We start from the raw sequence: 25,978 nt of genomic DNA, 5'->3' as shown, positions 1-25,978 counted from the left end.
CACTGGGGGCTGAGGAGAGGCCTGGCCAGCCCAGGAGGGTCTGGTGGCCTAGTGGAGTGGTTTCTACGTGCCTGGGACGTCCCCTACCAGGGTCTTGTGTCCTGGGCGGGGGGCCAGCAGTCCCTGCCAGCCCGACTCAGCACTTGGTGGGGGAATCAAGTTGATGGGGGAAAGGGGGCTGGGCTCAGCCCCTGCAGCAGCCCATACAAGGCCATGGGGCTGGGCGCGAGGTATGCCTGGGTTCAGGGTGGGCACAGTTCCCGGGCAGGGAGTTGAGAGGCTCAGCTGCCCTCTGGTTCCCTTCCCTGGGGGCAGCCCCTCCCAGCCAGTAGCACAGCCCGGCCCCCCTATATAAGGCCGGGGCTGTGGGCCCTTCCTTTGGGTCAGTCTCGCCTCCGGGATACAGACAGCCCCTTTCCGCACAGCCCAGCCAGGTACCGCCGGGGGTGGGAGTCAGGGCGGGGTACAGACTGGGGCCCCCATGGGGCCAGCAGCTGATCCGGTGCTGGGAGTCTGCCCCATATCCTCCTCCATGCAGGCGGGTCAGTGGGTGGGAAGGTAGACCATGCATGTGGGGGTCCCCTCCACCTGTGAGACCCCTGGTCTGTGGCACGAGGTCATGGGGAGGGATCTTGGAGACAAAAGGAGTCTCAGCAGCTGCCAGCTGTCACCCCTGCGTGTGGCTTCAGGCTGGGCCTGTGTTTGTGATGGCTTGTCCCCAGCGCTGCGCTGGGCGCTGGAAGCCCAGTGGGAGGGGTCTGTCATCTGTCTGCGGGGTCACTGCATTTGCAATTCTGCGTGTCCCCAGTTGTTCCCACACGACGTTGTGACCTTGCATCTGACTTTCTGTGGCACCTGCATGGCTGCCTGTATCCTGGGTGTGTCCCCGGGCTTGGAAGCGGGTGTGTGACTCTATTTATGGTGTGATCTGGGGGGTTGTGTGTGGCTCTGGGGCTCCCCCAGCTTGCCTCAGCACCCTCTGTGAACGCACCTCTTGCAGGCTGGGGGTGGGACACCCCAAAGGGGGGTTTCTGGGCTGGAAGTCCTTGAGCCCGGAGGCCTTGATGCGTGTCCTCCCGGCCACTCCGGCCCACCTGTCTCCAGGCTGCTGACTTGGTGCAAATGGAGCCCCAGGAATGTGAGGAGGGTGTAGGGGGGGCAGCAGCTGGGGAGGGGAGAAGGAGCGGCCAGACTCTATAAATAATCCCCAGCCCTAGAGAGTAGCTCCAACGATGTTTCTTCTGGTGAATTCCATCTGCCCAGGCCTGATGCCTCAGGCTTCAGCTCACCCTGCACCACCACCCCCATTTCCTTTCTACCATTCTACCTGATTCCTGTCCCTAGAGCTGCCAGCAACCTCCCACTCCCACCACCACCACCACCACTGAAGCATCCCTCCTCCTCCTTCCTGGGTCTTATGGATTAAACTAATAATAACCGTCACAGCAACCATCCCTCGAGGAAGCAAGACCCAGCTCCGAGTGAGGACGTGTGCTCAGCCTGCCACGTCCCTGCACCAGAAGACTCTTCTTGGCAACCCCCGGGCCCAAGCTCAGTTTCTAGGCAAAGGAGGCTCAGAGAGGCTGAGCACCTGGCTTGAGGTCCCACAGCAGGGGATTTGGCACAGGCAAGATTCGAACCCAGCTCTGATGACCCCGGAGACTGGGCTTTCCTTCTCAACTAAGACCTGCCAGAGTTGTCAGTAAAGAGAGGGTCTGGCTACCCAGCCTTCCCTTCTGCCCTGCTCCTCATCCCCTAACTAAGCAGAAGCTTCATGGAGAGAATGTCCCTTCTCTGCTCACACACTCATTCTCAGCCACACCTCCACCTTCCCCCCAGCTCCTCACACAGACCTTTAAAATAATAGCGATGATAATCATAATAATAGCTAAGCAAAATAATGCTTATTGTGTGCCAGGACTCTCCCAAGCGCTTAATGTACAGGAACTCTTTTAAGCCCCTGAGATGAGGGCTCCTGTGACCCCCACTGTACACATGAGTAATCTGAGGCACAGAGAGGTTAAGCTGAGTCACCAAGGTCACACAGCTTATTGTATGTGGCCGAGCTGGGATCTGACCCAGAGTCCCCATGCATCCCGTCAAGTCACAGGGACTCAGAGACAAGACCCTTCTTGTTCCAAGTCACACAGCACCTGAGTCAGGACTGGCTCTGACCCCAAAGCCTTGCTCTGTTCCCTTGTTGACCTCTGCTGGAGGTGAGTTAACCTTCCCCCCTGCAACCCGCCCTTGCCCACCAGGCCCCCCACGCCGCCACCATGCCGTTCAGTAACACCCACAACAAGTTCAAGCTGAACTACAAGCCTGAGGAGGAGTACCCCGACCTCAGCAAGCACAACAACCACATGGCCAAGGTGCTGACCCCAGAGCTCTACAAGAAGCTGCGGGACAAGGAGACTCCATCCGGCTTCACCCTGGACGATGTCATCCAGACTGGTGTGGACAACCCAGGTGAGCCTCCTTGCTGGAGTGTGGATAGAGACTCAGGTGGGGTGGGGGCTCCGGAGGCTGCCTGCCACGCCTTGGTCCCACCTTCACAGGCCTCCATTTTCCCGTCTGGAAAATGGGGGCTATGCTCGAGGGGCTGTTGTGAGAAGCAAATAAGGCTACATGTATGAAGGGCTTGAGACGGGCCCCAGCACGTGGCCAACCCCTCACAAATGCACACAAGTAAGATGTGAAAAAAGCATTCCGTCTCCTGAGGGCCTCAGTGTCCACATCTGAAAAATGGGCACCCACGTCATGAAAACAGAGTCAGCGCACCTACAGGGCTTGGAGCAGGGCTGAGGACAAAGCATGCACTCAGGGTCTGGCAGGGGGTGTCATTGGTGCCCTGGTTCTTTCTCCAAGGACACCAGAGCCCCGAGGGGGGTTCTAGCCTCCAACTCATTGTGTGATTGAGGAGCGATGCCCCCTCTCTCTGGCCTTCTGTTTCCCCACCTGGGAATACGAGGGTCTTTCAAGTCTCTTATTATCCGTGGGAGCCGATAGTCTAATATGTTTCTGAAAGTTTTTCAGTGAAGGAAGAGTCCGTGATTTGGGGACTCTGAAGTGGTAATATTTTTGGTACTTTATAACTGGGCCCCTAAGACTTTCTCCTTTGCCCTGCCTCCAGCACCTTTCCCTCAGCCCAGATATCCCCTTGATCTCCCCCAGCCTTCCCTCTCTGTCCAACCAACCCTCATCCTCTGTAGTTCTGACCCAGAGGTCTTGAATGAGAACCTGCCAAGACACACACACACACACACACACACACACACACACGTGCACACGCACATACAGTCTACACTGGACCCAGGAGCCCGGGCCTTCCTTGCTGGGGACAAGCACCTCTGACCTCACCCTGAACCCCCAGGTCACCCCTTCATCATGACCGTGGGCTGTGTGGCCGGTGACGAGGAGTCCTACCAGGTGTTCAAGGATCTCTTTGACCCCATCATCCAAGACCGGCACGGGGGTTACAAACCCACTGACAAGCACAAGACCGACCTCAACCACGAGAACCTCAAGGTCAGCTGCCCCCAGGCCAGGGGAGGGACAGGGAAGAGAGAGGGAAGGACGCACGTGGGAAGGAGCACTCAGAGAGACAGAGACGGAGGGGAGGGAAAGAGGGACAGCGAGGCACAGAAGACAGAGAGACCAAGGACAGAGCAAGGAGAGTCAGATGGGAGGAGAGACAGGGAAGGAGATGAAGAGAAACAGGAAGCAGGGACAAAGATGGGGAAAGAGATGTATGGAGGGAAAAAGAGGGACAGACGAGGAGCTGGGAGAAGGATGGAGGGAGAGACAGAGAGGGGCGAGGCAGAACCAGGGTGGCGGTGGGAGAAGCCTGGGGACAAGAAGGAGCCAAAGGAAGTGGCAGAGAGTTGGAACTGGGAGCATGCCCAGCCCTGACCACCCTCCTGCCCTCCAGGGTGGAGACGACCTGGACCCCAACTATGTACTCAGCAGCCGCGTCCGCACGGGCCGCAGCATCAAGGGCTACACCCTGCCTCCCCACTGCTCCCGGGGCGAGCGCCGGGCCGTGGAGAAACTCTCCGTGGAAGGTGAGAACCCCCACCCCGCCCACCCTTGGGACCACCCCACTCTGGCTCCGCTCCTCCATGGAAAGAGCTTGGTAAGTCATGGGTGCTGGGTGAGTGACGGCCGGCAGCATTACCCCTGGTGGAAGCCAGGGGGCGCTGACAAGGCACCCAGCGCACAACCACGCAGACCCTCAGTGGTATCCGGGTCCTGACCTCCATCCGTCCAGCCAGCCAGCCAGCCAGCCAGCAAACATTTGCGGTTGTTATGGTCCTGCGTAGGGAGCTAGGGCTCCCGTGATGAATAAGATGGACAAGGTCACGCTCTCACAGAGCTGTCAGCCTGGTGGGGAGATAAGAGGAAACCAAGAAACCAACAAAAGAATGATGAATTCCAACATGCCATGTAGCCAAAATACAAAGGTGCATCTCGGCATGACTGGGAGGAGCTCTCCTAGAAATGAAAGGTTGAGCGATGCCTGGGCGGCTCCGTTGGTTAAGCGACTGCCTTTGGCTCAGGTCGTGATCCTGGAGTCCCAAGATTGAGTCCCGCATAGGGCTCCCTGCTCAGCAGGGAGTCTGCTTCTCCCTCAGACCTGCCTTTCTCTCGTGCTCGCTCGCTCTCTCTCTCATTCTCTCAATTAAATAAATTAAATTTTAAAAAAAGAAAGAAAGAAAGAAAGGGTTGAGACCTGATTGACAAGAAGGAACCTGAAGAATTCCAGGCAGGTGGAGTGGCAAGTGCAAAGGCCCTGAGGTGGAAAAGTGTGGCTGGAGCTGAGTGGACCAGGGGAGGAGATGTGTTCAGAGGGATATGGGTGGCTAGGCTGTGCAGAGCCTTGTGGGCTGTCTGGAGGGCTTTGGCTTTGACTCTGAGAGAGATGGGAACCTTGGGAGGATGGTGAGAAGAGTAAGTCCACAGAATTTCATGGAGTCCTCTGGCTGTTGAGTGGGGAACAGACTGTGGGCAGAGGTAGGAGCAGAGAGACTGTAAGGGGCAACCACAGTGGTCCAGGCTCTGGGGTGAAGGGTAGACAGTGGGATGTAGAGAAAGAATGGGTAGGTTTGAGCGGTAGAATCATTAGGCCTTTCAAGTGCCTTGTTTCTAGTAAATGTTTAACACCCAGCTCGCAAAACAAAGACAAAAACAAACAAACCCCCCCCAACCAAGGAAACCAAAAAACCAGCCTCAATTTGCATCGACTGCCAGTTTCCAAGGTGTAAATTCTCCTACCATGACCAATTTTAAGCTATGAACATGATGTCATAGAGAGATGGGAAGCGATGCACCTCGGTACTTGGGATCCCCATCATCAGATAGGGACGAAAAATCTTGAAGAACATAGATAATAAAGATGCAATAAAATAATTAGGAAGTAGCCATTTTGAATATTTACTACCTGTGGGTTTTTAAAAAACTTTATTTATTTATTTTTAGAGAGAGAGAGAGGGGCAGAGAGAGGGAATTTTTTTTTTTTTGACAGATCACAAGTAGGCAGAAAGAGAGAGAGAGAGAGAGGAGGAAGCAGGCTCCCTGCTGAGCAGAGAGCCCAACTTGGGGCTCAATCCCAGGACCCTGGGATCATTTCTGAGCCGAAGGCAGAAGCTTTAACCCACCGAGCTACCCAGGCACCCCAGAGAGAGAATCTTAAGCAGGCTCCACACCCAGCACAGAGCCCAGTGCAGGGCTTGATCTCACAAGCCTGAGATCACGACCTGAGCTGAAATCAAGAGTCAGATGCTTAACTGACTGAGCCACTCAGATGCCCCCATTACTTGTTTTAAAATATAGTTTATTTAACTGGAAGTTTACATAAATTATTATTATTTTTTAAGTAGGCTTCATGCCCAACATGGGGCTCAAACTCATGACCCTGACATCAAGGGTTGTGTGTTCTACCGACTGAGGCAGTCAGGTGCCCCTAGATAAATTTTTTTTTAAGATTTTAGTTTTTTATTAGAGAGAGAGATTGGGAGAGGGAGGGAGAGTGAGAGAGCATGAGAGTGAGGAGGGTCAGAGGGAGAAGCAGACTCTCCACAGAGCAGGGAGTCTGATGTGGGACTCGATCCCAGGACTCCAGGATCACCACCTCAGCTGAACGCAGTCACTTAACCAATTGAGCCACCCAGGCGCTCCTAGATAAATTATTTTTAACAATATAATATAGTATAAAGCATGTGATATATAGCATTATATAATACACTATACTGAAGTGTCTAATGTGTATATAAATATATACATTTATTCTATATATGAATATAAACAAATACTACATATGCTATTTTTTTAATAATAACATTTTTTTTTTTAGATTTTATTTATTTATTTGACAGACAGAGATCACAAGTAGGCAGAGAGGCAGGCAGAGAGAAAGGAGGAAGCAGGTTCCCTGCAGAGCAGAGAGCCTGAGGCAGGGCTTAATCCCAGGACTCTGGGATCATGACCTGAGCCGAAGGCAGAGGCTTAACCCACTGAGCCACGCAGCCACCCCTACATATGCTATTTTTTAATAATTTTTACGGATGGCTTCCCAAATTCCTAACATGTTGACTGTCCATCTTGTTGGCCAACTGGAGGGGCTTCAGCACACGGTTGGTCACAGGTGAATGGGATGTGAAGGTCAAGGAAGGGGAGATTCTATGCAAAATCTGGGTTTCGCCCTAGTGTTCAGATGCCATTAGCACATCAACCGGACCAAGCCCCCGGCCTCTTTGCCCAGGCTGTTGTGGGCAGGCTGCTGACCACTCCCTTGTGTGGCCCCCCCCTTAGCCCTCAACAGCCTGACAGGCGAGTTCAAGGGGAAGTACTACCCTCTGAAGAGCATGACCGAGCAGGAGCAGCAGCAACTCATTGACGATCACTTCCTGTTCGACAAGCCCGTGTCCCCACTGCTGCTGGCCTCTGGCATGGCCCGGGACTGGCCCGACGCCCGTGGCATCTGGTGAGGTCCCCTCTGCCAGCCTCCCCATTCCTCTACCAAAGCCAACACCATAAAAATGACGATGTTTCCAGGCATCCCCAGAAAAGTGACCTTGCCTTCCACCCCTGTGTGACCTTGGGCACATTATTTTAACATTTCTCTGCCCTGGTTTCCCCATCTGTAAAATGGAGAGCAGTAATGAAAACAGTGTCTAGGATATAGTAAGTGCCCAACATTGGCTATTAGTTTTATCGTTTACGGCTGCTTATAGTTACTTTCTTTTTTTTTTTTTAATTTTTTTTTAAAGATTTTATTTATTCATTTGACACAGAGAGATCACAAGTAGGCAGAGAGGCAGGCAGAGAGAGAGAGAGGAGGAAGCAGGCTCCCCGCGGAGCAGAGAACCCGATGCGGGACTCCATCCCAGGACCCTGAGATCATGACCTGAGCCGAAGGCAGCAGCTTAACCCACTGAGCCACCCAGGCGCCCTTATAGTTACTTTCTATGAACCTTTGAATCCCCAATTCTGATAGCGAAAGATTTTCAAAGGTTTTGAAAACTTAGGTCTCAGATGATTTGGAGAGTCTGAGTTCCAAGATATACAGATGGAATGATTCTAAGGTTCCAAGATTTTGAGTATTTTTAGGTTCTCAGATTCCACTAATTCCAGGTTCTGTGATTCCGTGGTTTCAGACATTTCCAGATCTAAATGTTTTATGGCTCTAAGCCTCTATTTCTGACATGTCACAAGGTGAAGGCAAGGTTGGTCTCTGAGACCAGATGTAGGATTTCCAAGATTTGTCAATTCGGACTCCCAGCTTCTGTTCTTCAAAGATTCTGAGATTCTAAGCGTCTGTAATTTAATGCTGTTCAGACTTAAGACCCTAAAAACCTTTGATCCTAATTAGATTGGCGATTCCTCAGATTCGATGACGTTCGGGTCTATGGGGGTAAAGCTTCTGCGACTTTGAGGAACGGGTGCCACCACCCGAAACTCCTCCGGCCCGTTGCCCCCTAGCGGTGGGGGTGTTTTCGAGAGGCCGGGAGTGGGGTGGCCACGCGGAGCTGATGCCCTGGCCTCCTCTTGCCCCACACTAGGCACAATGACAACAAGAGCTTCCTGGTGTGGGTGAACGAGGAGGACCACCTCCGAGTCATTTCCATGGAGAAGGGGGGCAACATGAAGGAGGTTTTCCGCCGCTTCTGCGTGGGGCTGCAGAAGGTATGGAGCCTGGCCCTCGCTGCCGACCTGGGACAACCCGATCTGGAACGCCCCGACCTGGAACGCCCCGACCTGGAACGCCCCGCCCGCCTCTCAGGGCTCCGCCCCCCGGGGCAACCCGGCTCCACCCTATGCGCAAGCCCCGCCCCTAAGAACGCGCCTCCGAAGCGTCCTCAAGCCCAGCCCCCTCGGCATCTTGCACCACCTGGGTGGTCCGGCCCTTCCCTTCAGAAGCTGAGCGCTGGCAATTTCCCAACCCCACCCCCCACCCACGTCCTCACCCCGTCTTCCGCCCAACCCCGTCCCGGTTGCCGGTGTATTTGGGGCGCCCGCTGGCGCTGACCCCAGTCCTCTCCCCTTACCTCAGATTGAGGAGATCTTCAAGAAAGCCGGCCACCCCTTCATGTGGAACGAGCACTTGGGCTACGTGCTCACCTGCCCGTCCAACCTGGGCACCGGACTGCGTGGAGGCGTGCATGTCAAGCTGGCGCACCTGAGCAAGCACCCCAAGTTCGAGGAGATCCTCACCCGTCTGCGCCTGCAGAAGCGCGGCACAGGTGCGGCTCTGCCTCCGCTTGCCGCGGCGTCGGGGGCGGGCCCTGTGCGGAAGGGGAGGCGGGGCATCCATGCGGGTTCTGGGGGGACCAGGGCTACCCCTCCGTGGGCCTCAGTTTCTTCCTCTGTAAATGGGCGTCAGCACGCTTTGTCTCATAGGAATCGATAGGACGTCATGACATTGTGGATGTCCCGTGCCCCCTAGGGCCCTCGGTTTCCCATGTGTAAAGGAGAGGACGGTCAGGGTTCAACCCCAGACGGCCGGGCTCCGGAACTCGCTCTTAGCCGCAGGGCTGTTTTTTCATGTTGGGTGGTTGAGGGGAGAGGTATCTAAATTAGCCGGAGACGTGAGCCCACGAATGGACATTTAGGAGACTCAATGCACGTAACCGGTTACACAGTAGGCGCCCAGTACGTGCAGCCGTCTCCGCTGGCACGGGGGCCGCATCCTGGGCCCCACTCCTGCACCTCTGCTCCCTGCTTATGCCCCTGCCTTCTGCTCCTGCAGGCGGTGTGGACACAGCTGCTGTGGGCTCAGTGTTCGACATATCCAACGCGGATCGGCTGGGCTCGTCCGAAGTCGAACAGGTGCAGCTGGTGGTGGACGGTGTGAAGCTCATGGTGGAGATGGAGAAGAAGCTGGAAAAGGGCCAGTCCATCGATGACATGATCCCCGCCCAGAAATAGGCGTCGGGTCCGCTCGCCGCCGACTGCTGGAGCCCCAGCCAAAGGGAGGACTCCGCCTGTCGGGGGTCCGTCCCCCACCAGCTCCATTTAGAGGGGTTCGGCCACCTGGGGGCTCTATCCAACCTTCTCGGAATTCCATTCCCAACCGGAGTTCCAACGAACGGGCTTCAGCTTCTGAAGCCATCTGGCCAATGAGGAACCTCCTCACACCTTCCCCTCCTTTTCCCAGAGCTCCGCCCACCACCAGGAGCTCTGGCTAACGGAGGGCTCGCCGACACATCTGGAGTTCCTGCTTTTTCTACACCCAAAGCAACAAATAAAAGCAATGGTGGCCCTAACTTCTGTGCGAGAGTTACTGAGCAGCAGGAGGAGGGACGTTTGCCGTCGGCCGCTGCGCGACCTCGAAGGGGCTTGCCTTCTTCCCCAGTCCCGTTATATCCCATCTCTAAAATAAGGCAAAGTTAGTGAACCGTCCGATACGGTCCTATGAGGAAATCTGAGACCCAGAGTCGTGCGGCCCCCTTCCCAACCTGAGCTCCCCATCACGCATACTCAGATCTCAAACACAGGGTGCCCATGGGGGAGAAACGTAAGCCAAACCAACGTCTTGAATTTGTCCCCTGGGACTCCAGCGTGAGACCTACCGTGCATCTCATCACATATACCTCATTCTGTCCGTCGCGGGCCTCCTCCTGTGTGTTCTCACTTCATCCCTCGACAGCGGCGACCAGTCCTTTAAACTTCCTTTTCGTTGCTCCTGAACCCGACATCGCTCCCCCCATCTCCTAGAACGCGCCCCTATGGTTTGCGCTTCTCCAAGAGGTGCATTTGCGCACCAATCGCTGAAGGCGCATCTTTCCAGTTCCTTCCCCATTATTCCTCTCTACGCTCTTGCTCCTTACACCCTCGATTCCCACCTTAACGTCTTTGCCCATGCTCCCCCCCCCCCCCCCCGCACCCCCGGCCCCAGGGCTGGGGCTTGGCCCAGAGCGTTCCCTTGAAGTCTTGAGGGATCCGCCTTTGGAGAGCCTTGAAAAGCCTAGGAAGCAGGTGGGGAGGGGCCGTGGGAGGGGCAGGTAATGGCAGTCGGGAAGCATCTGAATACGTATTGGGTGTTGGCCACATCAATCACCTCTACTCGACCCAATACCTCGAGGCCTCCATCTGCCTGAGCAGCCTCAAGGCCTCAGAAAGAGACCAAGGTTTCAGAAAGAAATGTGAGCTGGAGTAAGTGGAAGGCGGAGCCCCAGGTACCTGGAGGAGGCACTTTTTCAAACCTGAAATCACCCAGGTAAAGGGCCCTTAGAGATCAAGAGATGTGCTCTGTTTTACAGAGGGTAAACTGAGGCCAGGGGATGTCCCCAAGCGTTCCCAGAGAGAGTACCGAAACGGCAAGGCTAGGAGAGAAAGACTAGACCTCTCAGATGTCAGGATGTCCTTTACAACACTGCCCCAAGTGAAGATTGCTTCACTAACCCCAGCTCCACCACCACCCCACCCCACCCTCGAGGCCCCACAGACCACAGGCGCTCCAGTGGGACTGTTGGAGCCAAATCTGACCATCAGCGACCATGCCTGTCTTGCCCATCTTGCCTCATAAGCCCTAAATGTGCCCCTTCTCTTCCCACCTCTGTCCCTCTCCGACCTCCTCCCTACTCTCCTGACCTGTCTCCTTTCCTCCCTTCGCAGCATAAACCTGTCCCTGCCTCTCCCTTGTTTACAAGCTCGCCATGGCTCCCCAGTGTCCTTGGAAGAAAGCCTGGGCCCCTCTCCACGACCTTCAGGGCCCTGCCAGCATCTCAGCCTCATCTCTCCCAGAGACTCTTCTCACTGCGAATTTTATGCCATTTGCTGTACTCTTGCTCTCCTGCTTCCCAGGCATTGTACAAGCTGTTCCGTCTGCCTAGAACATAAACCCCCTAACCGCCATGTCTAGCTAGCTATTCATATTCTCCCAGGGGCAGCTGGGATGTTCCTCCTCCAAGAAGCCCTCCCTGACTGGGACATGCACTCTCTTGGACTTCCCTAGCCTCTGCCCTGCCCCCCTCAGCCCTTCCCACTTTGGATCATCACTGATGCAGCTAAATCCAGCTGAGTCCCCTGGACGGCAGGACTGGGGCTGTTCTGGCCACCACTATGTCCCCGGCACAGGGCTGGGCACACAAGAAGCCCTTAGGGATTGAGATTTCCAGAGTTGGTTGGTGCCCGCCACCTGACTCAGTAGAGACACCTTTCAGCAGATCCCTATTCTGGTCTCACTCATAAGACAGTAACGCGGTTCTGCACGAAACCCTGAATTTTCAACACTGACCACTCAGTTTCTACCACTCGTCATTTCTCATTTGACTTTGCTATCAGCCCCAGGAAGAACACAAGACAAGGGTTGACTGTACCATGTCCCAAGTGGGCACTTGAAACACAGCATGCTAAGCCTCTTCTCTACATACAACCCTCCAAGGCTTCCTAGTGCACTTGGATGAAAGCCCAGCTCACTCACTTTGGCCCTTTGGCCTACGAGGCCCTGTGTGAGCAACCCCCACCCTCTACTGCTTTGCTCTATTGAGCTTCTATTTCCTTCCTCTGGCTAAGGACACCTTGACTTTCCTCTGAGGAACCCCTCTACTACCAGCTCTAGGCAGGGGTCTGGCTGCTTCTGAGCACCAGTGACTGGGTCAGGGATGGTCACATGACTTCTCTGTGCCAATAAGGGTCTGTCTTGGGACTTTTGCCAAAAGTTGGCAATGAGGAACTTTCTGGTGCAGAAACTAGGCAAAGGGAGGAGCAGTTGGAACTGCTGGGATCATCACTGCCATCAGGGAGTGTCTGATGAAAACTACTGGCTGAAACTATTCAAATCACACGGAAAAAAAGCCAAGAGGAGATGGCTGGCTGCCTGGATTCAGCCATACCTGAAGTCAGGCACCCCACACTATTAAGGAACATAAATGAATGTTTTCTCTCCAGTGTAGGATTAGGAGTCCTAATACAGCATTTCTCTTGCTAATTCTCCACCACCCCCAAGATAGCAGCCACATGGAAATTACCCACAGTTCTCTGAAGGTCCGTCATGCACTCCTATCCCCAGACTTTTGCCCAGACATACCCCAAACCTGGTCAACTCCTACTCATCTTTCAAAGCCCAACTCCAGCATCATTTTCCTGGCTCCCCTCCCACTATCTTCTGGGCTCCGCAAAGCAACGGTTTCTCTCGTGTTTTGTGTCTGAACCCGTACCCGCCACAGACAGGGGCTCCATGTGTCTCCGTGTCCAGCACTGGGCCTGGCACAGAGTAGGCACAGGTCAATGACTGTTTATTGAATAAATGTACTACTGGAGTAAGAAGTGGCTTAGAGTCTGGTATAACATGTGGGTGGGCACATGAGTGGATGAATGGGGCACCGATATTGGAACTGGGGGCCTCCTGGATGAGGCCGAGTTCTGTCCTGCCCTCCTCCACCGTCATCCTTGACCCTCACACCCCCACTACATCCATTCTGCAGCTGAGAAAACCGAGGCTCAGAAAGGAGGAACCACTGGCCCAAAAGTCACACACCATCTCCTCCTCCTCTGACTCGCAGGTGAGGGCAGGGAAGGAAAAGCCGGGGGTCAGCGTGGGGGAGGGGGACTCTCCTAAATTTATTGGGCGACAGGCTGCAGGTGAGGGGGCTGACAAGAGGAGGGGGGTGTAATAACTTAAAAACCGGAGGTGACGGCGGCAGCTCCTCGAGAGATCTCTGCAGAGGGGAGGGTGTGGGGGTATTTACAAGGATTTGTACAAAGTGCCCCGCGCCAGCCTGGGGCGGGAAGGAGGGGGTGGGGTTCGAGCATGAGGTGAGGGGAGGGGAAGGGATCTGCCTCTCTGACTCCCACTCCCAGCCCCCATTCTCCAGTCTTTAGGCTCAGCAACTCTTCCTGCCCCCGCCCAAGGCCTAATTCTTGAGCTCCTGGGGGTGGGGGTGGGGCAGGGATGGAAGAGTTTCCTCAGTTTCCCTTTCTCCCCCTGCCCTGCTCCCAAAGTCTCCTGGGGTGCCCCCCTGGCACGGTGAGGGGGGACAGGGCCGGCTGGAGGCTCCAGGAAGGGGCCAGCTACCCTCGCTCAGCCCCCTCACTCTTCTCTCATGCCCAGTGGCCCCGGAGAACAGCATGAGGGACAGTCTCTGTCCCCACGTCGAATTCGCGGGAACCGGGGTGATGACAGAGGGAGACGCCCCTCCCTGACCCCTCTCCGTGCTGTGGAGGTGAAGGGGACGAGGGAGAAGATGATGAGGGGACCCGGGCCGTGGCGGCTCAGAGCTCGAGGTCGTTGGAGATGCGGGTGACGAGGGTGCGGAAGGCCAGGGCGGTGCCCGCCACGCGGCGGAAGAGAACTCCCCGCAGGCCGGGCCGGGGCAGCTGGCAGACCTCCACTTCGAAGTGGGACAGGGGCTCGGGCCCGCCCGCACCCCCGTGCAGGCAGGCCAGCAGGAACGGCTGTGGCTGGCGGCAGCGGCAGCGGGCGGCCGCGGTGGCCTGGCGCAGAGCTGCCATCAGGGCCTCAGGCGGGCGTGAGCTGGTCAGCTTCACACTCCAGGGGAATCGGAGTAGCCGGGGGGCGGTTTCCGTTTGATCCCAAGGTAGATGGCAACTGGGGCGGGAAGACATCAGCGGTCAGACACGGCACAGGAGCGGGAGGCCACCCACTGTTCCCACTGGGGACAGACTCCTGGCCGTCCCTCACAGCCCGCCACCCTCTCTCAGCCCAGGGACGGTGACAGAGGTTCGGCTGTGTGGATGGCTGCCCAGCTGGAGACTACACTGCCCAGCCTCCGCGGCAGCCAGGCGCCGCCTTGTCTCTAAATTCCGGGATGCGAGTGGAAGCGATGCGGGCAACCTCTGTCCATCACCTCCTCCCAAAGGCTATCTGGACATTGCTGGGGGCTCTTTGAGTATCTCAATGTCTTGGGATGGGGCGCCGCTGACACTTACTAGGTTCAGGGAGGATACATGTTCTGCCACGTGTAAAAGGCCCCGTACAACAAAGAAACGTCCTGCCTAAAGCACCAAGGGCAGGCCTCTTGAGAACCATCGCACACTTAGTCTTCCTGGTTTACCCGCGGGCGCCCGGGCCTCTCACCGCCAAGCTGGGCACGTGGCTCAGTTCTGGCCAATGAGAGCGTTCCACCCCCCTGCCTCCTGTGATTGGTTCAAAGAGGAGCATATGACCAGGTCCCACCAATCAGAGTACTCCACCCATCTGGCCCCACGCATTGGTTCAGGGATAGCCAAATGACTCAGTTCCAGCCAATGAGAGTCAGTCCTGGGATCTTTGGGACTGGTGGGGAGGTCCTTTATTTGCATGGGGGGTCTTTACACATGGATTGTATCAAACCGAAGCAGGGCAGGCAAGGTACAGGGCTGCCTGCTTTTGTCAATAAGTGTTACTGGAACCCCGCCACGCCCATTAGTTTTTGTATTGACTGTGGCTGTTTTGTGCAACAAGGGCAAAGCCGAACAGGCATGACAGAGATTACCTGGCCCTCAAAGCCTAAACTATTTACCATGTGGGGCTGTACAGGTAATGCCCAAGCTGCTACAGCCGTTGTGCCTCGTTGGATGAGGGGGGAAGGAGGTATGACAGCAGGAGCTGGTCATACATGGAAGAGGCTGGACGTAAGGATGGTCAAGGGACAGTGTGCATGGGTGGGGAAGGAAATGAGAGGAAGCTGTCCGGAGTCGGGGCATAAAAGGCACGGGCAGGGAAAAGAGGGTCCGAGGGAGAGTTCAGGAAGCTGGCCTGGAGGACAAGGCTGAGGTCCCATCTAAAGGTATGGGAGTGGTGGATAGGGGAGGTGCGGACAAAAGTAGGGTCTGAGGCTCAGAAGGGAGGGGGCCAATGTAGCGGCCCAGGACGTAGGCACAGGCACTCACCTTGTGACCTCAGGTCCCCCGATTCTCTCAGGTTCGTCTGTGACCCTAAAAGGGGAGAGGGGGGCAGAGTGTCTAATCTGCACATAGGGTGCCCCCTCCCCCAACCCACCGCTTCCAGGACTCTGGGCAGCCCCTGCCTCAGCCCAGGTCCCGGTCCCTCCCTGCTGGCTGGAGCTGAGCTGGGGAGGGCTGGGAGTCAGAATCTGAACTCCCTCTCCATGCCCAGAAGGGGCGTCCCTTTCGAAATGGTTAGTGCAGGTCGGAGGAAAGATACTGAAGAATTTGGAAGTCGGAAGAGAAAGGGGTTGGGCAGAGACACACACCTACAGAGAGAAGGACATGGACACACACACACGCACCCCTCCTTCAGCCTTTGCTCAAACGGCACCTCCTTAGTGAGGCCTGCTCCATTTAAAACTGCACTTCTCTTCCCTGCTCTAGTTTTCTTCTCAGTACTCATTTACTGTCTGGATCTCCGAGGAGAATGTCGGCTCTGCCTGGGCTGGGATTTTATACATTCTGTTCACTCTACTCCAGGGTCTAAGATAGGGCCAGGCACACAACAGGCACTCAGTGAATAAACATAAATCATTTTCCAAGGATTTCCAGGCATTCTATGCTCAGTCCATATATCACCTTGTTCAGTCCACACGACAACCCTAGGAGGAAGGCACTGTTATGTCTATCCCCACCTTACAGGAGAGGAAAGCAAGGTTGAGTGACTTGCTCAAGGTCACTCAGCAGAGCTGGGGTCTGAACCTTAAGAGTCTGGCTCCAGAGGCCATGTTCATTAAATGAGTAAAATGAACAGCCAGACCCCACAACCAGTGCTCCTCCCGCACACACACAGTCTCCCTCCCCCACCCCTGTACGCACAGGTCAGACATGCAGACAGGGAGGCAGAGCCAGGGACAGCGGAGGGTGGACGGGACTTACTGATCTTGGATCCCTGGGGCAGAGAGGCGCCCGAAACGCAGCGGTTAGAGTTCTGCCGTTTAGAGGGATCGAGGGTAACCCTGTAGTGTGAGGAGGGAGGTGAAGGGTGACGGAGGAGGAGGAGGAGAAAGAAGAGGAAGAGGAGTAGGGGTACAGGAGGCGGAGCAGAGTAGAAGACAGGTTAGGCCCCATTGCCCCCCACCGCACCCCCCCACCCCCATGTCCCATGGGGCTCACCTTCGGGTCAGTTTGGAGGTCAGCTTGGTGAAGAGGTTGGTGGTAGGGCGGGGCCGCCCAGTAGGCAGGGGTGTGGCCTCATGGGCCAGGGTAGGAGAGGCAGGGGGTCCGTTCTGCACACCCCCGCCTCCCCCTCCCCCTGCCCTCCGGTCCCGGACCTGACCACCGTGGAAGGTGCTGCGGATGGTGGAACCACGTGCCAGGCGGCTCCGCTCCCCTGATGGGGGAGCCAGGCTGTGACTAGAGGGAGAGGCGGGGGGCACCCGTGGGGTACCCGAGCTGTGGGCAGAAAGGGACAAGTCAGAGCGGGGCCTCAAGGCAGGTCAAGGCCCCAGTCTTTCTGATTCTTCACTAACCTGTCCTGAGATGAGAAACATTAAAAAACTTAAGAGCTCAGAGACAGGGCTGCCATGCACAGTTGGGCAGGCTGTGTACTATACAACCCTAGCTATTTTACTGACTCTTCTTTCTTCCTAAGTCATCCCTCCTTCAAACTGTCCTTTCTTTAAACTTTACCCACTCTAAATGAATCCTCTCCTCTCCAAACTCAGCAGTTGAATAGGTTCAGATACATTTTTTGATGAATCCCTTGCCATTTGGCATCCAAACCTCACGAACCAAATCAACTTTGCAAATGCTCTATCTGAACTTTCATTACTCGAACTCGGGATAGGAATAGGTGTGAACATCAAAGGCACTTAAACTCATTATGATAATTTTTTGACAGGTGAGAAAGGATACTCTTTCTAATTGTCTCAAGATGTTGTGTTGACTGTGGTGGTTTCAGCATCCCAGGACCCTCCTCTAGGCCCTTCCAGTCCTGACAGGAGGGGCCAGACCTACACTTTCTATCCTTCCAAGGACCCCAGGACCAGCCTGGATCTCAAAGAGGGAACCCTGACTGTGGCAAATGCCACTACCTCTCCCTTGGAATCCGTCCTCCTTGTTTTACTTTCAGTAACCAAACTTCTTAAGAATATGAGCCTTGCATATGGCCACCCAGCCAGAGACTACATTTCCCAGCTCCCTTGCAGTTAGGGATGGTCATGTGACTACTCTCCAGCCAATGGGATACAAACAGAAGTACTTTGTCCCATTTCTGGGTCAGGGCTCTAAAAAGCATGCAGCTTGCGCTCCACTCTTTCCAACCTTCTTGGTGGTTAGAAACGGTAGCAGCTGGTGCAGGGGCCTCAGTCCCAGAGCTGGAGCCTCGGGCTGAGTTTGGCAGGAACAATCTGGGTCTTTGGAGGACCCTGCCTGCCTACCTCTGGATGGCTCTATCAGAGAGGACTAAGCCACCATTTAAGCCACCATCCCTTGAGGTCTCCTCATTACACCAGTTGAGTCTACAATCTAACTGCTGCCCCATCTCTCGACCAAAGCTGGAAGGCTATGCACTATAGTGTTTACAAATACACAAACTGGAGTCAGTCAGGAATCTTTGCTCTTTGACTTACCAGCTGTGTGGCCTTGGGCGAGTTACTTAACATCTCTGAACCTCATTTCCTCAGCTGTAAATGGAGATACTGGGCTCTACCTCAGAGAGTCGTTAGGGGCATTCAACCAGCAAATACACACCAAGGCCTGGCACACAGTTCCTGCTTGATGAATATTGACTATTCTTTTTATTTAATGACCACAAGATAAGTGCTCACTTATCAAATGACTTCGATGTCACAGACCCTGTGCCAGGCACAGGACGTACTTGATCTCCACTGGATCCCTCTAACGGATCCTAGAGGCAGAGAACATCAGCCCCATCTTACAGAGGAGGAAACAGAGGCTCCAAGACTCACTCAAGGTCATCCTGCTAGCAGAGTGCAAAGGCAAGGTTTACACTTAGAACTCAGGAGCCACAGAATCACTGCTCTCAACCACTCCATACCCTGTCCCGACCAAACAGGAACACGCGTTTGTTGGGTGTTCCCCAGAGGGTACCTTGGTGTCGGGCCCTGGAGTCCTAGTGGGAAGGAATGTCATTATCCTGAAGCTGGCCCCACTCCTCACTCCTGGACTTGAACGGTGATGTGAACTAATTCCCACCCCCCACCCTGTTTTTTTAAGTAGGCTCCACGCCGAACATGGGGCTTGAACTCACGACCCTGAGACCAAGAGCCACATGCTCTACCCCCTGAACCAGCCAGGCGCCCCTAATTCATTCCCTTTTTATGCTCCAGCCAGTCTGCACTGGTTTCCCTCACATGCCAGCTGAGAGAGACCGAGCAGACTCAGGAAAACTAGTTTGAAAACCAGCCAACAAGAGGATGTTGAAGCTGTTGACATTCTGGGGTTTCTCTCAAGTTCTAAAAATTGATCATTCAAAAAAAAAAAAATCAACTCAGTTTCCCAAGTCTCGTAGGCGGAGAACAGGGCAGACTGCTTTCCTGGGACTGATGACTAATTAATTAAGAGGGGAAGATTTTCAGGGGGGTCGGGCGGGGTAGGGGAGAGGACACGGGTAGATTCTGCCAAGGGAAGGGCAGACACACTCCCCAGTCCCCACGGCACCCGTTCCCCACAATGGTTAGACCCCCACCCCCCTCCCACCGCTCCCTGCTGCTGGCCCCTCACCATACCTGTTCTCTTTGCCATTTGGCAACAGGGATGGACGCTCAGCCCCAGGGCGTTCTGTGCAAACATAGGTGTTTCTGCGGGTCATCATGCTGGGAGGGAGGTTGTTCTGTGGGAGACATGGCCAGGAGGGAGTGAGGAGGCGGAGGGACACCCCTTAACCCCCCACTTATCCTCTCTGGCCTCCCTCATTACAATCGAGAGGCCAAGACTGAGCAAGCGATGGTTTACTCCGGGAGAAAGGAAACGTTACCAAGCCATCCTGGCAACTCAGGCTAAGGGTCACGGAGCGGAGATGGGGCGCTGAGGGCGAGAGGGTCAGGGTGGAGCCCAGGGGGCAGCCTTGCCCACTCTTCTCCTAGCTCTGCCCTCTCTGGGTACAAGTCAGCTATGTGAGGCTTTCCGTAGCGTATTTACTCATGGCACACTTGGTGTCTCCTCCTGGCCTTTGCACGGCTGCCCCACCTGCTTGGATAGTCCTCCCACCTTTCCCCTCGACTCACACCTACGTATCTTTCAGCTGTCAGCTCCTAATACAGCCGCCTGCGTCAGGTGCCTCCTTGGGGCCCCCAGTGCTGCCTCAATCACTTTGTATCGTCAATATCTGTCCCCTTAACCCATCCCCACCCTGCCCTGGACTGCAACCCCCCCTAGGGTCAGGGAGTGCCCGTCGGGACTGTGCCGCCTCTCCAAATGTGCTGGGAAGTGAACCCTCATTTTCTATTCTCTGGAAGTTTCTGTAAGGTTGGTGTTATTTCTCCTTTCAGTGTCTGGCAGAATTTCACCCCTTGGAGCCTAGAATTTTCTTTCTGCGAAAGTTTTCAGTTATGGATTCCAGGTCTTGGACAAGAACCTAAGACTGTTCAGATTTTCTGTTTCTTCTCCAGCAAGGTTAGTTATTTGTGTTTTGAAAGACAACTGTCCATTTCATCTAAGATGTCACCTTTATCTCCTAATTTGGGCCAAAGTAACTTTGGCTCCTAATGCCTTCTTACTGTCTTTTTATGTTCGGACAGAGTATTCCTTTTCATCTCTGATTACTAGTAATTCCTGGGGTTCAATGACTGTATTAATCTTTTCAAGAACTGGACTGTAGCTTTGTTGGTTTTCTCTAGTGTACTTCTGCTTGTTCCTTTCTCGACTTCTATTATTTCCTTCCTTCTACTTTGTTGGGGGGGGGGGTAATTTGCTGTTCTTTTTCTATCTTTTCAGGTGTGTTTTTGCCTAACAACCACCACAGCCTTTATATATTGACTGTTAACTGAGCTGGACGCTGTGGGAGGTTAGTATACGTCCAAGATATTACAAGAGCCTCACAACAATCCAAGACCTCCAATGAGCTCATTTCATGGGATGGAATACTGAGGCTCAGAGAGGTGAAGTTGCTTGCTCAAGACCACACAGCTCACCAATGCAATTGAAAGCTCTGGTCTTAAAACCTCCTCTTAAGGAGCTATGGGAGGAGAGCCAAGTACTATATTCCCCAAAATCCTCTGCAGCTCAGGATCTGCGGTCGAATAGGTTCTGCCAATCTTTGCATTTGGGAAGATCTGGAAGGTGGCAATGGGGCAGCAGTGGCCTTCCTGTCCCCTGTGACTTCTGCTTACATGGGCAAGGTCATGAGATGAGGGTCATTGCCTCAGCAGAGCCCCAGTGCCTGTTTTTAGAATTCCTGGCATCGAGGGGCCCTTCTGGTAGAGAACAAAGTTTCTGAGTCCTGAATTAAGGTCATGACCATGTGTTCTGGAATTCAACCGTGCCCCAGCAGTGGCAGCCTCCTCAGTGGGTCAGTTCTGCAGTGTGATGTGTCTTTCCAGTGGGTCTAATCCCCTGCCTGCCCCTCCAGCCCTTCCTACAACTTTGTAAGACCCTCCTTCCCTGTACAAAATCCTGCCTACCTGAAGTGCTTCTTTCTGATGCCGAAGGCTAATTTATATGCTAGCATCCAGCATAAGCTCGAGCAGAGAGAGAGAGCACTCAAAGGTCTATGGGATGAAGGAACGAACAGACAGAACAAGGAGTCCTGTGTGGTGGTCTGGGGAACAGCAGGGTCCAAAAAGTGTGAACCCGGCAGTCACACCCCGAGCCCTGGCCACTCACAGGGGTGCTCGTGCTGTCCTTCCGCCGCTCTGGGATCTCTGCCTTGTTGGGGTTGTGGGCGCTGCTGACCATGGGGCTGGAGGGAGGCAGCCCCCGGCTCCCGCTTCCAGCAGCACTGCAGCTCGCCTTCCGGCCTGGCAGGCGCTCCTCCTTCAGCTCCGTCTCCCCGGTGCTGGTTGGGCTGCGTTTGGGGTGCAGGGGTGCGGGGGATGGGCCACCTGGTGGAGGGAGGGGACGGTTAGAGCTTGCTTCATCTGGAAAGGCCAGAACGCACTCTGGGAGATCCTTAGAACCTCAGAATTCCTCACACAGGTTACAAGCTCTGTGTGGGCCATGCTGACTCCATCTGTCCCAATGATAGATGCACATCTGACCCCCCCAGCCCCATGGAAATGACCTGATGCCCCTGTAGGTTATTCACTGCAGCGCTATTTTTTCCCTAAGATTTGATTTATGAGAGAGAGAGAAAGCATGTGTTGGCGGGGAGGGCCAGAGAGAGGGAGAAGCAGACTGCCCACTGAGCAGGGAGCCCAACATGGGGCTTGATCCCAGGACCCTGAGACCATGACCCGAGCCAAAGGCAGACACTTAATTGACTGAGCCACCCAGGCGCCCTGTGTCACTATTATTTAAAAATATTTTATTTACTTGAGAGAGAAAACGAGCAGGGGGAGGGACAGAGCGAGAGGGACAAACAGACTTCACACTGAGCATGGAGCCCAACACGGGGCTTGATCCCAGGACCCCACGATTGTAACCTGAGCCAAACTCAGACACTTAACCGTCTAAGCCAGGCAGGTGCCCCACATCAAAATTTTTGGTTTTTTAAGTACAAAAGACCGGGAGCAGCCTAAGTGCCCCTTAAAAGGGAATGGCCAGATGAAGTCAAGCTATTTCTGTACAATGGAATCATCTGCACCTACGAGGAGGAAACTGCTTATGTATCAAGACACAGAGATCTTCAAGATGGACTACAGAGCAGAAAAGGTAGGGCCTGAGGTCTAAGGTGAGCTGTCCTTTGTATAAGAGGAAATGTAGATTTTATTTATCTCTATTTACTTGCTTATATATGAACAACTTAAAAGGCTATCATTTTTCCCCTTAAATTTCTTAAAAGAGAATGTTACCTTTATGGTATGTGATTATGTTAGTATTGCATTTATATATGTTTATGTCTCTCTTTCTCTTTTTTTTTTTAAACTCTTTTTAGGGAGGAGAGGGGCAGAGGGAGACAGACTCTTCAAGCAGACTCCCCGCTGGGCGTGGAGTCCGAAGCAGGGCTCGATCTGACGATCTGAGCTGACCGGAACAGAAATCAAGGATCTGACGCTCAAGCAACTGAGCCACGCAAGCACCCCTGTTTCTTTTCTTCTTATCTCTTTTTTGTATCTATCATTAAATACACCCCACCCTTGAAAACATGGCTTTGAACTCCATGGGGCCACTTCTATGTGGATGTTTTTTGATAAATACTGTACAGGACTGCAGAGGTCACTTCCCTCCGATTCTCTGAAGGACATTTTCTGTTTTGTGGCTTGCTTTATGGTAAGAATACAGCATATAACACATCGACACAGTGTGTGTTGATGGACTACATTATCAGAGAGGCTCTCAGTCAGCAGCAAGCTATTAGCAGTTACATTTGGGGAGTCGGAAGTTACACGTGGATTTTTGACTGCACAGGGGGTTGGTGCCCTAACCCCTGCCTTGTTCAGGGATTAACTCTATATATGAACAAAATTTCTCCCAAACTGGTCTCAGTGGCCACCTCCGAGGACAGCTGGGGACTGGACACGGGTGATCCACGTGGAGCTCGGTACGCAAACGTTCACAGCAGTGTTATTCACAAGCACCAAACAGCGAAAACAGTGCAATGGTCATCAGCTGACGAATGGAAAAACAGAGTGTGGTAGATCCACGAATATGACCAGGCCGTTGAAAGGGAAGAGGTGCTTGTCTGCGCTAAAATGTAGCTGAAAATGTTATCCCAAGTGAAAGAATCTGTACACAAAAGGCCACATATTGCCTAATTCCTCTTGCACAAAATGTCCAGGATAGGGGCATCTGTAGAGACAGAGAATGGACTGGTGGTTGCCCAGGTGCTGGGGGATGGTGGATGGGGGTCCGGAGGTCAATGGCAAGTTGGGGCTTATGGAGTTTCTTCCTGGGGCGATGAAAATGTGCTAGAGTGGACTGTGGTGATGGCGACACTTGTGACCAGACCAACACCACTGAATCATCCACTTTGAACAGGTGAATTGTATGCTATGTGAATTATATCTCCATGGAGCTGCTTACAGAATAGTTGGGAGGGGGCGCCTGGGTGGCTCAGTTGCTAAGCATCTGCCTTCAGTTCAGGTCCTGATTCCAGGGTTCTGGGATCAAGTCCCGAATCGGGCTCCCTGCTCAGGGGGAAGCCTGCTTCTCCCTCTGCCTGATGCTTATCCCCTGCTAGTGTGTGCACACACTCTTACTCACAAAAATAAGTAAAATCTTAAAAAAAAAAAAAAAAAAAAAGGAATAGTTGGGAAGATTCGTATTTGAGGAGCGTGTGGGTAAGAGACTTCTTGGAAGTTTCTACACCTAATCTGTGGTGGTGACGGTCAGCTCTATCTTTTGTGGGTGGTATCTTTCAGTTACAGAATGTGGGGTTCAGGAAGGTATCTGCCCAGCCCCTTTCCACTAGGAAGGGTCTTTCAAATTTCCAGTACAGAGGAGAGCCAGAGGGCAGGCTCTCAGCAGCTGTTTTGTGCAAAGTGTCCTCCTCTGTCCTGATAATGATGGCTTAAAGCCAAGTGAACCCTGACATGAGAGCTCTATCCCTGACAGGTGTCCAAAGGGATTCCAGCTATCACTTGGGCTGCTCTCTAAATTGGAGACAGAAGGGGAAAGATTGGGAAAAAGGGAAGGTGAGATACGTAAGAGAGAAAGGAAAAGCCAGAGGAACAGAGAGGAAGCGAGAAACAGAGAGTATCTACTCTGGATTCTTTTTCGGTTTCTAATCCCTTTCTGATCCTGGCTGTGTGTTCCCACCTCCAAGTTCCCTATAAAGTCCCTGCATCTTTATACAAAAGTCCTCCCTTCTCTGCAGTTGGCTTGAGCAAAGGTTTTTGTAGACTGTCGGCCAGACAACCCTGATCTGAAGTTCGGAAGCCTTGGCGCCTGGGATGGCGCATAAGGGTGCGGGACCAAACTCACAGAAGTCGCTATGCCTGCGCTGGCGGTGGTAGGTGGAGGAGGCACTCCGTTGTCCTTTGCTGTGGCTGGTGCCTTTGCTGGAGCTCGTTCCATTGGTGGTGTCGCTGGGCGCCCGCACCCGTGCCAGGGCCAGCCCCGGGGTGCCCCGGTCCCCACCCTCCTGCAGGAGGATGACAAATGAGGAGCCTCAGCCTCTGTTCCCTCTGCCCCAGAAGTCCCTCCACCCCGGGCATCGCGCATCCCAAATGCCCCTGGCGCCTTCTGACCTCAGTCTTCCTGCCCAGCAGGAGGTAGGTGGCGGTCACTTCGTTGTACTTCTGGCTGGTCAAGGCCTCTTTGATTTCTTCCCGCGTGTATCCCATACCCACCATCACCTCTGGGAGAGGGGGATGGAGAGGAGGTTCAATCTCCCCAGACCCTTCCCTTCCACTCGTTTCTGCATCACACAGCAACGCTGGTTCTTTGGCCTGTTCAGTATCCGTTCCCCTTTCTGCCAGCAGCAGAACATTTCCTTGGAAGAACACTCCTTTCGTGCTCAGATCACCTGGCTGACTCCTGCTTGCGCCAAGCCCCAAGGGCAGATACACAATCCAGGTCTGACCAGAGTCTACCATTCCCAAGGCCACACTGATTGGCTCAGGATAGGCAGATGACCCAGGTCTGGCCATTCAGAACGCTCCAGACCCAAAATCACGTTGATTGGTGGGCATATGACCTGGCTCTGGCCAATCAGAGCATTCTATCCCCAAGGCCAAACCAATTGGCTCAGGGGTAGCCAATGGGCTCCAGCCTAGAGCTTCTATTGGAACATTTAGGAAAGTGGCTCCTCTTCTTGATGGGGTGTCCAGGACGCTACTGTATACTGTTGCCAGCTTGCTCCCATGGCCAGAGCTGCCTGGGAAAGAAGCCACCACTAAGATTCCCAACAACTAACTCGGAGCACCTGAATCCAGCCGTGCCTGAAGGCCCACACACCCTAGCCTTTTTAGTTATGACGATTAGGTGATAATCATATAAAACTGCTGACATTAACAATTTTTGACCTATAAAAATGGCAGTTTCAAATGGTTCAGCCTATTATTATTCTTATTGGCTTAAGCTAGAAGGGCCTGGGTCTTCTCTTCGTACAACCACAAAAGTACTGATTAATGCAGCCAACTCTGATGGTGGCCTTGAGGGTTACTGGATAACTCCTAAGGGACTCCTTCAGGGCTAATGCTTAGGGATCAAGAGTTCAAGGGCTCCAGGATGGAGGGTATGGGACCAAAGGGTTGGTGGGGGAGGCACATGCCCACATGGGGGGCTTCCCAGGAAACATGCGGTTTAACGCTGATTTGTGCCCAAACACTTCTAGATGTGATCTGTAATTTCTTTTTGTGTCTTAACAGTCAAAACTAAGTACTGTACATACAGTAACTCATTTCATATATTCACAACAACCCTATGATAGGTTCTGTGATCGTCCCATTTTACAGATGAGGAAATAGAAGTACCGAGAGGAAAAGCCACTTGCCCAGTGGCAGCACAGGGAGGGGAACCTAGACTTCTCCACTCTCCCTAATCGCCTTGCAAACTTCTCTCATCTGCAGACCAGAGGGACAGG

At 53.8% G+C, this 25,978-nt stretch overlaps 2 protein-coding genes across 5 annotated transcripts in view; one reads left to right on the top strand and one right to left on the bottom strand.

The window, feature by feature from the left end:
* The first annotated feature begins 327 nt into the window (after positions 1-327).
* Positions 328-9,764, top strand: CKM (creatine kinase, M-type). The gene is made up of 8 exons (XM_032325965.1): positions 328-434; positions 2,259-2,469; positions 3,374-3,528; positions 3,932-4,064; positions 6,811-6,982; positions 8,061-8,184; positions 8,552-8,741; positions 9,248-9,764. Exons 2-8 carry the CDS (start codon positions 2,277-2,279, stop codon positions 9,424-9,426), a joined length of 1,146 nt encoding a protein of 381 aa, XP_032181856.1. The 5' UTR covers positions 328-434; positions 2,259-2,276; the 3' UTR covers positions 9,427-9,764.
* A 2,922-nt stretch (positions 9,765-12,686) lies between these two features.
* MARK4 (microtubule affinity regulating kinase 4) overlaps positions 12,687-25,978 on the bottom strand; it is a 28,437-nt gene continuing 15,145 nt past the window's right edge. For 2 of the 4 annotated variants that reach the window (XM_032325106.1, XM_032325105.1), the window contains exons 11-18: positions 24,642-24,751; positions 24,376-24,535; positions 21,178-21,395; positions 19,083-19,186; positions 16,507-16,785; positions 16,270-16,349; positions 15,334-15,378; positions 13,868-14,050 (exon numbers count right to left, since the gene is read on the bottom strand). In XM_032325106.1, the coding sequence (XP_032180997.1) occupies positions 13,986-14,050; positions 15,334-15,378; positions 16,270-16,349; positions 16,507-16,785; positions 19,083-19,186; positions 21,178-21,395; positions 24,376-24,535; positions 24,642-24,751 (1,061 nt within the window). In that variant the 3' untranslated portion in view covers positions 13,868-13,985. Of the gene's footprint in view, positions 14,051-15,333; positions 15,379-16,269; positions 16,350-16,506; positions 16,786-19,082; positions 19,187-21,177; positions 21,396-24,375; positions 24,536-24,641; positions 24,752-25,978 lie in introns of all 4 variants that reach the window. The other 2 variants (XM_032325103.1, XM_032325102.1) reach the window with 1 other exon arrangement.

This window comes from Mustela erminea, chromosome 19 (assembly GCF_009829155.1).
Source record: "Mustela erminea isolate mMusErm1 chromosome 19, mMusErm1.Pri, whole genome shotgun sequence".
Taxonomy (NCBI): domain Eukaryota; kingdom Metazoa; phylum Chordata; class Mammalia; order Carnivora; family Mustelidae; genus Mustela; species Mustela erminea.
The sequence above is the reverse complement of the archived record's forward strand: the minus strand, read 5'-3'. Positions and strand labels throughout refer to the sequence as shown.